Source organism: Trichinella spiralis, assembly GCF_000181795.1.
Source record: "Trichinella spiralis strain ISS 195 chromosome Unknown Scfld9, whole genome shotgun sequence".
Taxonomy (NCBI): Eukaryota; Metazoa; Nematoda; class Enoplea; order Trichinellida; family Trichinellidae; genus Trichinella; species Trichinella spiralis.
Window position 1 is genome coordinate 5,141,761 of NW_003526948.1, and position 14,432 is coordinate 5,156,192.

At 33.9% G+C, this 14,432-nt stretch overlaps 4 protein-coding genes across 4 annotated transcripts; all 4 read right to left on the reverse strand.

The window, feature by feature from the left end:
• Positions 1–3,366: 3,366 nt before the first annotated feature.
• On the reverse strand, positions 3,367–5,278 carry Tsp_11176 (hypothetical protein). The gene is made up of 7 exons (XM_003372088.1): positions 5,089–5,278; positions 4,784–4,875; positions 4,416–4,655; positions 4,225–4,327; positions 3,787–4,167; positions 3,661–3,742; positions 3,367–3,457 (listed from the first exon to the last, which is right to left on the reverse strand). The coding sequence occupies exons 1-7, from the start codon at positions 5,276–5,278 to the stop codon at positions 3,367–3,369; spliced, it is 1,179 nt and encodes a 392-aa protein (XP_003372136.1).
• Positions 5,279–5,293: 15 nt separating this feature from the next.
• On the reverse strand, positions 5,294–6,101 carry Tsp_11175 (hypothetical protein). Its single transcript, XM_003372089.1, has 4 exons — positions 6,082–6,101; positions 5,784–5,835; positions 5,541–5,708; positions 5,294–5,371 (listed from the first exon to the last, which is right to left on the reverse strand). Exons 1-4 carry the CDS (start codon positions 6,099–6,101, stop codon positions 5,294–5,296), a joined length of 318 nt encoding a protein of 105 aa, XP_003372137.1.
• A 1,819-nt stretch (positions 6,102–7,920) lies between these two features.
• Positions 7,921–11,721, reverse strand: Tsp_11174 (putative Low-density lipoprotein receptor domain class A). The gene is given in 13 exon segments (XM_003372090.1): positions 7,921–8,202; positions 8,267–8,331; positions 8,430–8,750; positions 8,833–9,082; positions 9,127–9,214; positions 9,287–9,574; positions 9,586–9,757; positions 9,819–9,944; positions 10,027–10,299; positions 10,354–10,479; positions 10,562–10,804; positions 10,928–11,173; positions 11,715–11,721. The coding sequence occupies 13 exon segments, from the start codon at positions 11,719–11,721 to the stop codon at positions 7,921–7,923; spliced, it is 2,487 nt and encodes an 828-aa protein (XP_003372138.1).
• Positions 11,722–12,210: 489 nt separating this feature from the next.
• Positions 12,211–13,019, reverse strand: Tsp_11173 (putative Low-density lipoprotein receptor domain class A). Its single transcript, XM_003372091.1, has 4 exons — positions 12,959–13,019; positions 12,749–12,880; positions 12,479–12,604; positions 12,211–12,308 (listed from the first exon to the last, which is right to left on the reverse strand). The coding sequence occupies exons 1-4, from the start codon at positions 13,017–13,019 to the stop codon at positions 12,211–12,213; spliced, it is 417 nt and encodes a 138-aa protein (XP_003372139.1).
• Positions 13,020–14,432: the final 1,413 nt, after the last annotated feature.

Below are 14,432 nucleotides of genomic sequence, written 5' to 3' on the forward strand. Positions count from 1 at the left end.
TTACGACATATATGTGTCTTAATAAAGCATTATTATCGTGACTGAACAATTATGTCTGGTTGAATATACATACATAAATCACGATGTTTCTAAATTTTATCAGTTATTAAAGTTCACATGCAGTTGAAGTTTCAAAAAGAAATGGCAACAAATTGAATCTGAAGACATGAAGCAATTTTCATAATTATGTTTATTTATTGTGAAAAAATGCAATATTATATATTAAATGCAATAGCTATCAATAAGATTGCAGTGAATTTCTGAATTTATTTTTTGTTTTTTTTTTATTAAACAGCAGTTTGAAATCTTAGTAAAATATTGAAAACATTTTCCAATTATCCCCGGCTGGGGTGCCAAAGATCCCAAATGGCCACCTAAATGTTGACTTTTGGCAACTAACTACTTTGTATTTAATGCTTTTCATAAATTTTCATAAAAAAAATTTCATATTTTATCGATAATAGTTGCAACAGTATTAAATCATTTTAATGAAAAAAAATTCAATGAGTTAAAGTTATCTGGCTTTACTGTCAGCCACGTCAGGCAAATAAACAAGCGTATTTAAAATAGGACTATTAACAGTAAACGTTAATTTCCATATTAGACAAGCATCACTCAGATAGTGCTATTCGACCTGGCCTAAATGCAATAAATTTCAATGCTAAATCAGTCACCTTGCTTCAGAAAATAAATTCCACCATCAACTGGACAATATGACAAAAATATTCAAATTACGATGATCATAATTTTAAATAATCTACCTACCATCTTATTTCTATATCTCAGATATAAATTTATATCTATTATAGCGCAACTATGATCATTAATGACCATGTCAAAGATGTATGTGTTCAATAAATCGCTCGTCAAGTTAGTTAGTTACACGTAAACGATCAAACAAGTTCCAACTTACAATATTTAATTGACCGTCTTGTCATCGTTGAGGTTCATCTTCAGGTTTGATATTTCAAAGAATGATGAATGATTTTGGAAAAAAAACTGAAGAAAAAGTCAGTTGATTTTTACATATTCTTTTGGTTTACTGGTAAAAGCGCAGATGCGCAATCACCGCATTCCGTTAGCGTACAATTATTTCAAATGAAACTCACAAAGCAAACAAAATTCGTTGGTGCATGCACAGAATTTTATGCAAATTTTGTTTACATTTATTTGCCCTGTTAAATAAAAATAACAACAATTTTGAGTTCGTATAACTGTGCAGATTTTGTCAAAATTTATTATCAGATGATCTATAGAGCCATCCATCATTTACAAATGCCGTCCTGCGAATTGTTCATAATTTTTAGCCATCATATATGCAGTTGTTAATTACTTTCATTATTTGAAATTGAACTTCATTATGAATTAAATATTTTCCTTATTTCATGCTTACTTTATTTCAGTTGCTCAGAGTAATTTAGTAAACTTTTCCCTAAAGCGAGCATCTGTTCCCGGTAGACAATGCTCAATTGTATAAAACATCAACTTCACCGGAAATACAAACGAATGAATGTATGGAAACTTTTCAATTTTATGAATTTCCAATAAAGCAAATGCTGTACATAAAAATTTAAGAAAAATCCATATCTAGTTCAATTACATTTACAATCAAAAGCGAAACTGATTTTTTAATGTCAATTATAAAGAAAAAGGGATTTTATTTAAAAATTTCCTCATCTTTTACTTATACTTGAAATTAAAATTTTACATTCAAAAACAGCTTCTTGTGAACAACTGATAGTAATGTTCATTATTTATCGCTTAGTGATGATGTTTTGGATTTTGGAATGCAAAACTTATTCTTTTTTGGAAATCGGTCATAATTGTGTTTGTCTTTGATGAAATAATTGAAGACATGCATACGTTGTAAAAAAATAAAACTATTTTCACAAATAATGAACAAGGTGGTTCTGGAAACTTTCATATCACAAGGCGTTTTACTAGTACAGTTGCTGCAAGCTAGTGTGCAGATGATAGTGATGAAATAATGCAAGTCCAACCATGGACAAAATGAGTGAAGACAAATTTCAAATGTTAACGTTTCGAGGTAAATCACAGATGACAGTGTTATTGAGTATGTGTGATCTGTAATTATGATATGAGCGGTAAGAATATTGGAAAACTTCCGCTGGGCTAGAAATACCATCTCCACGGCGGTATAGGATTGTTGTATACTTTTGAAAACCTTTTGAAATAGATATGCGAATTCTATTTTGGAAAATGTTATTTCATTTCATTTCATTGTTCATTAACTGTATCAGTGGCTAAATTTCCGTTTGAACATTTTACGAAAACAGGAGCATGAAAGATGCAATCAATTTTCACTTATTTTGCTTTAGGTAAAATGTGGCAATAAAAAATTATTATTTCAGATAAATTTGATCTGTATTTTTTACTTCTTTTGAAAATGTGCGCCACATTTTCTTGTTTAACTTCTTATTAGCTGGAAAATTATGCACTATACATGCAATTTATGTTTGTCAGTTTTTAAGTTTTATACAATTAGATTTTAAAATAAGTGAAAAAAGTTCTTTCCGTGCATATTTGTTTTATTTTAAACTAATGAATATTAATTACCATTTACTTACACTAAATATATAAATTATAAAACAAAATAAAAAATATTAAACCACCACTGTTCAAATATAATAATTTCCATGAGATTCAACAGATAAATAGAAGCAGGAAAAGGGTGTGGTTAAAAGCGTACAACGTTAAAGTAATGCCCAGATAATTAATTATCTGTTACAGTTTGATATTTATTCGAATATTTGAACTTTATGAGATTGTGTGTTAATTGTTGATAGGAATGCACAAAATGGGTCATGAAAAATTTTTCATTCAGTCCAAAATTAAATATGATTTGATAGGCATGCATTTCTTGTGATGAAATATAAAATGCAGTATAAATTAGAAGAATAATTTACTTGATCAGTCAATAAAAAATTTACGCGCAGAAATCCGTCCATGCAGAATATGAAATAATTATTTATGATATCATTCATTGTAAATTATTCGATTTCGACGTTGAATGAAATATTTTCGTTCAATTTAAAATTTTGTTTGTTCAAAATTGAACAACAATTATACAGCAAAGTGACGCTTTTTATTGTTTCAATTAAAATTAAAAGCTGCTTCATGAAAAATCCTCAAATTCCAATTAGTTTGTTTATAATTTCAAAGAAATGAAATCAGAAAATTTTCTTTTTTTTAAAATTAAACTACAATCATTAAATAATTGAATTCTGATAGTAATTTTTGTAGTATCTACCGCTTCTTTGGGTCAAGCTGTTAGTTCTCATGCAATTCTTTCAATTAAAACTTGAAAGAAAGATGAATAAAATTAAAAAAAAAATAACTGATTAATTACATTTTGTCAATCATTATCCAAGAAATGTTATTTGAGGTGTTTTCGAATTTCTTTTTAGACGGATTTTCTGTGGATATGTTCAAATTTCTGAAAGTTGAACAATATTTAGAATTGCTGCACTTCGTTCGATGACAATAAATTCCACTTACTTGTAATATTGTCTTTCACAGCAATTTGAATAAAAGAACTTACAAAGGTATCTGTTGTTGATGTGGAATATGTGATCGAGGTAGTAAGTTAGGTAAGTTTTATGGCAACGAATGCTCGAATATTTTCCTTTTTTGAAATACAAATCCGCAACCGCTGCACCAGCTTTGCAGCAACTTTTAGCCATACACACTCCCGCACGTTCTCCTACAATTTTTTCATGTGCTATACATAATATTATGTATATTATTTATTTTTCTATTCCATACCACTTGTGTAACATAATTCTTCGTTGATTATTCTATCAGATAGATGACCAGCATGCTTGGGGAAAAATTCCTCTTGCCACGTCGACTTTTTCAAGTTGCCTTTGTCTGATTTGATAACACCGTGCAATTTTGCGCTGTCAGGAGAAGATTGCTTTCTTTCTGTATAAGGAAAATATTCAGTTTTATCGAATTGATCGCTGCCAGCAAAATCGACCACAGGACGCGAATACAGTTGGAAATCATGCTTGCGCGCTTTGATTTTCTGTACTGAAATTCGAACTTCGTCGTAATCAGATTGAGAAGAAGGAAAGTCCATTTCTTGATCGATTAACAATTGTCGTCGAATTTCCGGTTGCGAAAAGCAAACGTATCGTTGAATACCTGAAATTTTGATGCTTTTGAATCGACACATTCAAGTTGCCAAAAATTGCTGCTTACTGTACAACTTGCAACATGGGAACTGTACATTCACTGAACAATAATCATCAAGAAGATCTTCTCTCAACATTCGAAAACACTTCACCTTCTCCATTGTTGTAATCTTAAAATTGTATTTACTTTTTTAAAATTTTAATAATATTCTTTTTTTTCACTTCCCCCTCTGAACCCCTCTGAAAAATATAATATACCTCTGAGCAACACGAGTTTGCCTGATGAAAGAGGACGCTTTTCGCATCTTTATTTTCCTCTCCCACTGCAAAGGGTCTTTGCTGCTGCTGCTGTTGCTGTTGTTGTTGTTGTTGTTGTTGTTGTTGTAGCTGCTGCTGCTGTTGCTGTTGTAAACTGAAATTCATCAGACGATTGCGATTTCTAGGTTTGCTAGTTACAACGTCGCATATTTTGTCCATATTGCCGCTTGATCTTCCTGTCTACAACATATGGAATAATTTTTTTTTCATAATCTTCCCATTATTACAGAATTTATTGTTGTTTTCTTTTTCTTTGCTCAGCAAAGGATGAAATATATTTGAAAAAAAAGAACAAAATAACCTCTCACCCATTCGTGCAATTCGCTCCACGTTAAAATGTCGATCTTTCTCAACTTTTCAAATTTTGGACGTTCAGTGCAAAAAGACAAATTGACAACAGCTGAAAGAGAGAGAAAATTTAATTGCATATCAATTTGAATAATTAGAAAATGTGCTGGTTCCTCTATTTTACATTTTCGTGAAATACAAAGTCAGTTGCTCAAAGGAAAAAAGAAAAACCAAAGATGAACAACAAAGTTAGTAGCTAGTTAGTTATAAAGTCAAAAAAAATTGTCATGTGGAAATTTAAATAATGATGAAAGAAAGGTTTGACAGATTCGGCCCGGCTGCACCAGCTGCGCATCATGTGCTGCTTGCTGTTTCCTCAACACGAGAAACGGTTGTTTGAACAGTTGCGTCGAAATACGACGTCGTGCAAGTGTTGACTGATCGCAAGCAAGTTGATTTAGACCAAAAAGTTTGATAAATTTATTATTTTTGCTGTCAAAGAAAAAATCGCTCATTTATCTTGACGACGTCTAATTTAAGCCGTTTATCACTTTCAACAATTCAGCACATATTGCTGAGAGCTGTCGCTCAAAAAAGTTCAGCTGGCACTGAGACATACATATATATATATATTACAGTATACTATACTATACTATGCTATACTATACTGTTGGTTGCAGAAAGAAAAGAAAAATTGATTTGTGATTAAATTTACATACATTCTGATTCTTCTTTTTGATAAAAAAGGGAGGGGAGGGGTAAATATTTTTCCAAAACCAGCCGAGCGTTTTCCCAATCAAGTTGGGCAAAATTTGCAAGCTTTCCGCTTGTTGTTTGGTCGCTAGCGAAACTTTCCCCACTGATCAGAGTTGAAAGTTTTATCATCACAGTGCTTTTGCAATCAGTGCAGGATTCGTTGGTTGTTTGCTTTGCAGAAAGTGCAAACTGAGAAAATAACAAAAACAAAAAAAACAAACAAGAAGAATGAAAGCTACATTGTACGGTTAATGCCAAAAAAACGTAAAGAACAAAAAACAGGGGGAAAGGAAAAATTATTTGTGAAACGTTGATTCTAAAATTAAAAAAAACAAAACATACCCTTAACTAACAGATAGATAAATTTACTTTATTTCTTCTTTTTTAAGCTTTCATGAAAGAAAGCATTGCCTTTTTTGATTAGTGCTTTTCTTTAGTATTAATATTCATATATTATATTATATTATATTATATTATATTATATTATATTATATTATATTATATTATATTATATTATATTATATTATATTATATTAAGTATGTAATAATGTATGGTAAAAACTGCTGTTGTTGTTGTTGCATGCTTCTTTAATTTTTTCTCTTCAGCAACATTTGCATAAACATAAATAAAAAAAATATGCAAATGAAATCAAATTATTTCAAAGTTAAATGGGATAGCAGAATTTCAATGGCACAAAATAACTCACATTGCTTTGATGAGAGAGAGAGAAATTATACAAACGCCCGGATGCCCAGAAACTTTTGTTTTTCTTAAAATACCCCTCGTTTTTTTGTTAATATTATTTGATTTTAGGCTTAATTGAAAAAAACAAAGTGAAAAAATACTTAGTACTTACCGTAAAGTGAAACAATCACCAGCAATATTGCCATTGAAACCGACACGTCGAACGGAAAAAGATGCACAAACTTTCGAATGACACAAGGCTAAGAGAGAGAGAGAGAGACCGTGCTTCGTTCGGGTAAGCGGTTACTCGGGACGCCTGTTGGTGAAGCTATAATAAAAATGCAATTCGCCCGCTATATATATATATATATATATATATATATGAATATATATATATATATAAATCTGTCTATCTCTGATGCATATATATATATATATATATATGCACACGTTTCTAAAATGTATATATATAAATTTTGTCTTTGCAGAGCAACGCCGGGTGACGTAACGCTGTCGAGACAGAGCTGTTTAAAAAGGCATAATAACCCTGTCACTTTCGATGCAGATATGCAGATTCTGCCAATATTTTACGACATGTGACGCGGGCAGTCTTTTTAGCACAGACAACAAATAAATAAACAAGAAATCGATATTCATTTGTTTGTTTTTACTTTAGCTTTCAGTTTCAAATTATCTACACTAGTTTCTATGCAAAGAAGCAAACAAAAAAAAGGAAAGGAAGAAAAGAAAAAGTAAAAAATATGAATAAAAATTTTTATCATATTTTGTGATTGAAGAACATAAAGAACAAAAGTTGAAGAGTTGAAATAAAAAAAAAGAAAGAAAGATAGATAGATAGAAAGAAAGAAAGAAAAGAAGTAAAGAAAAATTTGAATATGAAAATAAAAATAGGAAAAAAGTAAAAGAAAATGAAGAATGATTCACATTTTCATGGAAAGAATGAAAAATATTTTCGTTATAAGCTTTTTTTTCTTCTTTTCTTGGTTCACATTTTTGCAGAGTTGCGTCGTCAGTCGAAGCAAACCAAAACACACATACACATAACACACAGACACACACACAGACACACACAACAGTATGTGACCACAGAAATGATACCATAGAAATAATAATGAATAAAAAATTGACGTGGAAAAGGAAAGAGAAATTTTTCACCCGCCAAACGATGATTAAGAATTTACAAAAGACACTCTGCACTACGAAATATCAAAAGAAAAAAAAAAGAAAATGAATTTTCCCGAAAAAATAATAATAAATGTAAGAAATAATTTTTTTTCCAAAAAAAGAGAGAAAGGCTAAAAACTTCTCTCTCTCAACACAAAATTACGAAAAGCATAATTAACTATTGTGAAAAGTTTTAGCGTATATATATATATATATGTATGAATAAATATGAAAGAAAAACAAAAATAGAAGAAATATATAGAGAAGGCTGCGCATGAAAAAGATGGAATCAGACAGATAAAGAAATGAATAGATAGATGGAAGATAGAAGATAGATGTTCTCCAATGGCGCGCAATAATTTTCGTTGTTTGATGTTAAAAATAGCAGATTTTCTTTTTTTTTTAGGTAGTTCCAGGTTGAGTATTAGGTAGGTATAAAAAGAAGGTGGTAGTAGTAGTAGTCAGCAGTTAGTGGCTGGTGGAAAAAAAGAAAAGAAAAGAGAACATGCTGGCTTATGGATGCTGAAAAAATCAAGCCAGAGGGATGCCCCTCTGAATGGTCGTCGTCATTGGAGATTCGGCCAAAGCTGTACCACCGTCTTCCACGTCACCAATGTTGCTTTTTACAGTCGGCTGGTAAATGCCGGAACCGGTACCGGAAATCAACGTGCCAGATTGGTATTCTTCGTTGTCCAAAGTCAAGCGCAAATGATCGTAATGATCTTGGCCACGTCGACAAAACGGATAGCTCAGGCAAAAAAATTGCCCAAAATGTACATTCAACGGTCGTTGCTTCCACACAAACCAGCTCACCTGAACACAAGCAACAACATGAACATGATTAGAAACACAAGAGATAAAAAAAAACAAATCTCACCGCGCCCACAATTGCAGACAATGTGAACAACAATGCCAGAACCATACCAGCTTTGGAACTTGAAGCTGAAAAACAAGCAACAAAAAAAGTTGTATACACACACACACACACACACACACAGACAAACAGGGTAATATATATATTTTTTTTTTCTTTAAATTACTTTTTACAGGTGTTGACTGTTCTTCTTGCTTGGCAAACGCTTTTCCCTGACCATCATCACCATCACCAGCAGTAGCAGTAGTAATAGTCGTCGAAGCATCAGCGTTGCTATTTGTCTTTTTCCCATTATCATCTCCCGTCGTAGTTGCACCTTTGGCAACACAGTCCCTGGCATTCGCATGCAAGCTGTAACCGTCGCTGCACAAACAGACGTACGGTTTAATGTTGGTGATCATTTTCGCGGGTACCGTTTGACCGGCGGCTATTTTCATCGACGGCACGCACAAATGGGCACATTCGCTGTTTTCGCACTTGTTTTCCACTGAAAATTTCGAAAAAAAAATTTTTTTTTTCCATTTCAACGTGGGAAAATTTGCAAATCGATTACAATTCGGCTGAGCAACGGGATGGAAAATTTTGACAGTCATCAGGCCGAACATCCCTTTCAACAGGGGACGATTGTTTTCGCCGGTAAATTTGTTGGCCATGTGGACCCCTTCGGAATTCCAATCGGTCCAGTAGAGGGTCTCTTCGAAAACCGAAACACTGAACGGATGGTAGATGCGATTTCTGCTGTTCAAAATGACCTTCTTGTCCTGGCCGAAGTAGTTGGACGAGCAGATTTGCTTCAACTTCGCGTCGACCCAGTAGAGCCTGTGTTCGAGCATATCCAACGTCAAACCGTTCGGCCAAATTACATCTCGGTCAATTGCGAACCGATTCGTACCGTCCATTGCGGCCGATTCGATTTTCGGTGAAACACCCCAATCAGTCCAGAACATCATACTGGAATTAAAAAAAAAATTCATTCACTCATAACCTGAGATCCCAACCCAATAATAAATAATTATACAATACCCGCACGATGGATCAACGGCAATTGCACGTGGCTCGTCGAGACCGTCGTGAATCAACGTGTGACGCAATTTGCCGTCCAACGTTGCCACCGAAATTGTATCCAACCCAGTATCGGTCCAGTAAATCAAATCGTGTATCCAATCCACTGCCAAACCATCCGGTGACGAGACGTTGTTACTAATAATCGGACGTTCACAGTCGGATGCATTTACCGCGTGGAAATCATTGCCAAATTGGCATCTACAAAGACCAAATATTCCCATTATTCCCATTATTGTACTAGTGGTGCTGAAATTTACGAAAATATCTGCTCTTTGCTAATATCGGACCAAAACAGCAGACGCCTTTTGTACGAATAATCAATAGCGACTACGGAATTCAAATTGTTGACCAACATTTCCGGAGTGAGCGAAATGAGTCCAAATTGTCGAATGCTCAAACGATTGGTCAACAACAATTTCGCCTGTGGACCTGAAAACAGACAAGCAAACGACGGTATATTTCATGAAAAGAAAAGAAAAGCTAATTTTACCGTTCGCTCTACAACTGCGCTTGTTGTTCAAAAGCACATAATCACCGTGACATTTGCAAACATAGCTGCCGATTGTGTTGATGCAAATTTGGGAACATTTGCCGGCAGTGTTGCATTCATTGATATCTGAAATGGGAAAGAAAAATTGCAAAACAGAGCAATAAACAAAAAATGCCGATGCAGCAAAGCTTCTTTTTCTCATCATCACCATTGCATTGTTTGGGATTGGTCAACGACACCGTATAGCCTGGACGACAGGAACACTGCGGACCGATCGGTGTGTTGGTGCACAGCTGTTCGCAAGGTTTCTCTTTGCAAAAATCCGTGCCTTTCAACGAACAGTTCAAAAATGGCTCCTCGTCGACCACCTTATAACCGGGACAATCTTGCTTTCCATCGCACACAACATCCCAATCGATGCAAAACCCATTGCCACAGTCGAACTGTTTAGCACTGCAGTGTTTCACCTCGCCGACTGATTCTAGAAATTCCATATACCATATATACATACATTTATTCATACATTCATATATACCTGAAGCGCAGTTCTTCTCGTCTGATCCGTCTGCACAGTCTGCTCTACCATTGCAACGGTAAACAGACGGGATACATTCTTTACCGGAAGCGCAACGGAAATGTAAAGCCGAACAATTGTTCAAACCTAAACCGAACGACGACAAATTAGAACAATTTTGCATAAAAAGCATCAGTCACAAAAACGGACGTACAATTCATCTCGTCACTCATATCCGGGCAGTCGACGTCACCGTCGCATACGAAACGTTCACTGATGCAAGCACCGTCGTGACATTGAAATTCATGCGCCCTGCAGCCGTGCTGTTCGGACAACAATTTCGTCATGTGCTGTTTGCAGTTCATCTCGTCCGAACGATCTGAACAATCCATCTGACCATCGCACACATAATCATACGGTATGCATTTGCCACTTTCGACACATTGGAAACTTTTCGGATCGCAATGATAGCCTAGAACAAAAAAAAACAACATAACAAAATGAACAATAATAACATCCCACACTACGAACAAAAAAATATGCAAATAAAACCAAAAAAAAATATAATTGTAAACAAACAAACAAACAAACGCACTGCATTTGTCATGCTCATCGGAGTTGTCACCACAATCGTCGTCACGATCGCATTCCCATTCTTTGGGAATACAACGCTCATTTTTGCACGAAAATTCAGTCTCGTTGCAAGGATGCTTGACACACATGTTCGACAGCTCATCCGAACCGTCGACACAATCCGGATGACTGTCACAAACCCAAGTCAATGGAATACACTTGCCATCCAGATGACATCGAAAATGATCAGAAGGACAATCATGTTTGGCTGAAAAAAGCAAACAAACCAATCATTCACATCAGATCAAACGATCATTATTACTGATTGATTAATTTCAAAAATTTTCAATTAAAAATTACATATATAAGAAGAACAAACAAACAGACAACAATTAATTGCACAACTGCTTTGTGAAAATCAAGAAAATAAAATTCAAATATGCTAAATATAGAAATTGTACACATTTGCCATATTGTTGCGTTCAAAAATTACAACACTGCCGTTTTGCAACAACGACAACATACAAAATTGTTGAACATCACACACAGATTGATGATGCTGTGCAAACAAGGCCGTATTCACATTTATTAAACTAATAACGAACACAATTAACTTTTCACAACTTCAACTAACTTCATCATTCACCATAGAATAAAAAAAAAACTATCAACTGAATTAACTATATCTAAATAATAATTGAAGAAAACAAAACATCATTACTATTTTTATTCTTCAATAATAATTTGTTTTTCATTCTTAAGCATAAATTAAACAATTGAAATTGAACAAAATTAATAAATGAAAAAACTTTCCATTATCAAATTAAAACAATCATGACAACAGTATTCAAACCTAATTTATCACTTCTCTTCCGCCTTACTATAAGAAAAAATCATCATCACTTTGTTGACCTTGATTGCTAATCGCGACAGCAATGCCCAGTTTCCGTGTCAAAAAACCTGCCCCTCAGTGCTTTCCATTTTTCAGCTACTGTGAAATTTTGGAAGATTACTGAAGAAAATTTTCATTTTATTTTTACTTTTATATGGGTATTTTGCGTTGCATACTTTTTTAAAAGATGAAACAACAATTTCGATACTATTCAACGTCGAATTTTACAATCTATTTGCAAGCGATGATCAACCAGAAGACCAGTCGTCGATTCTGTGGATCAATAAATTATCGGAAAACGAGACTTTTATAATAATAACAATAAATAACAACTTTGAAACAAATAATAATAACAATAATAATAAATAACAACTTTTAAACAAAGAAAAAATAATAAAAATTTAATCTATCTATCACATCGTTGAAGTGAAAAAAGAAAATTCAGTTTTGGCTGCCGAATTCCGCTTTAAATAAAACTCCGGCAGACAAATATCCACCCAATCCACACTGACTAAAAATATTTTATCGACAAATACTTCACCTATGAATCATTCGGCAAAAATATACAAAACCAACGTTTGTGAAGATAGTCAGTTCCTTTCCCCCGCCCCACCAATGATATCTATCTGTTGTTAACTATCGAGAAGCTGTGAATCATCAGCCCAGAAAGCAAACACTTACTGCAAACGGCTGGATCTTCGTCCGAACGATCGGTGCAGTCAATGCTGGAATCGCAAACCCAACTTTGTGGAATACACTTGTTGGAATTGGCGCATTTGAATTCACCTTTACGACACGTGCGATCACCTGAAACGGCAAATGAAAATGATAATGAACAACCAATTCAACTGATGATTGATTCATCATGAAAACGGTCGACAACGACATGCTAACACAGAAGGAAAGATTTAAAATTTGCAAACTGAACAAACAAACAAACAAAACAATTACTGCAGTTCTGTTCGTCCGCATTATCTTCGCAGTCTTGTTCACCGTCGCACAGCCAACTTGGGGAAATGCATCTTCCGGATGGACACAGAAAACCACCGTTATTCAAGCAGTCTTTGTCGATCGCCAAACTGACTGAAACAGACACAAATAAGCCATTAATCAAGCTTATTAACTGAAGTGAAAAGAAAAAAAAGAAAGAAAACAACAAACTGTGGAAAGTAATGAAGATGCTCGCGCATATGTAGAGAAAAATGCTGCTCTTCATCGTCATTTCTCAAATCGGAAGCAGGCAACACAGTGATGAAAAATGTGAAATGAACTAACTTTGTTCTTTTTCAATAACGTCTAAAAAATGTAAAACAGAATGAAATGGAAAAATTAACAACAACCATGAGCGGAAACGGTTCAAAAAACAAATTCAGCTTTCAGGGAAAGAAAAAGTCGCAAAAAAGACGAACAACACTTTTCATAAGATGAAGCAAGAAAAACGCATTGCCCACGCGAGAACGTTTCAAAAAGCAAACACATCACGCACGCAGACAACAACAACAACAACAACGACGACGACAACAACGACAACGACAACACGATACAATTGTCCACGACGATCGTCAACATTAATGCAGCAGCACGATTGGGACAAAAGAAATCATTTTCTTCCTGTTGCAAATTGTTGTAGCAGCAATTTTCAACCCCAATCAGCCACGCGATATGTCCGATCAGACAGACAACCGCACACCGCTGCCAATGTCCAATTCAACTGAAAAGCAACAACTTCGTTACAGTATAACTACAATACAAACTCTTGATTTTCACATACTGTAGTCTGCGACAAACCGCCGCAATGTCACGTGAGCGCAAAGTGTGACGTGTCCTGATTTGAATCATACTCACACAAGGTGGACGAGTCTTGCTTAAAATAGCCAGCCGTTCTTTATCTTTTCAATTTCTCCTATCACTTATCCTACTTTATTTGCTGACAGGAGAACTTTTGCATAGCAACGGACAGACAATAATTATGATTATCATCATTTTCAAGATTGTGCCAAATTTTATTCCAAACCAACATGCGATAAAGCGTTACACATTTTTCAAAAAATCAATTGGAAAATTTTAAACGTAAAACCAAACTGCAACCAAATAAATGTGCGATGAACAAATACAAATAAATATATATTAGCAATGATCGTATTGGGCTATTACATTAGATATAAAAAGAAAAGCAAAGCAAAACGGCATTTACTTTTTACTAAAAGCTTTTCAAATGTGCACTTTTTGTTTTTAATTATTGTTAACCGACAAGACTAATCTTTCTGACAAGCTTGCGCAGTTTGAACTTTTTATCACCGCAGAATAACTATTCTTAGAGAAACATACACGAGCAGATGTTTCAGAACATGTGGAATGAATTATAGATAAAAATGATAAATGATGTACTCTGTTCAATTTAAATTTAAAATAAATTCAAACTAATTTTTTACTCGAACTAAAAGTATTTTCTGATAAAAATTAAAACTGACAAACAACAATAACAACATTCATCATTCTACGACATAGCGAAAACTGTTCACATTTACTGATAATTTTTTTTTCACTTGTAGCATATTTCTAGCTTTGTTTGTTTAAATTTTGCAATTTATTTTGCAAAAATGCAATCATAAAAATAAACAAGCATCTAAAACAA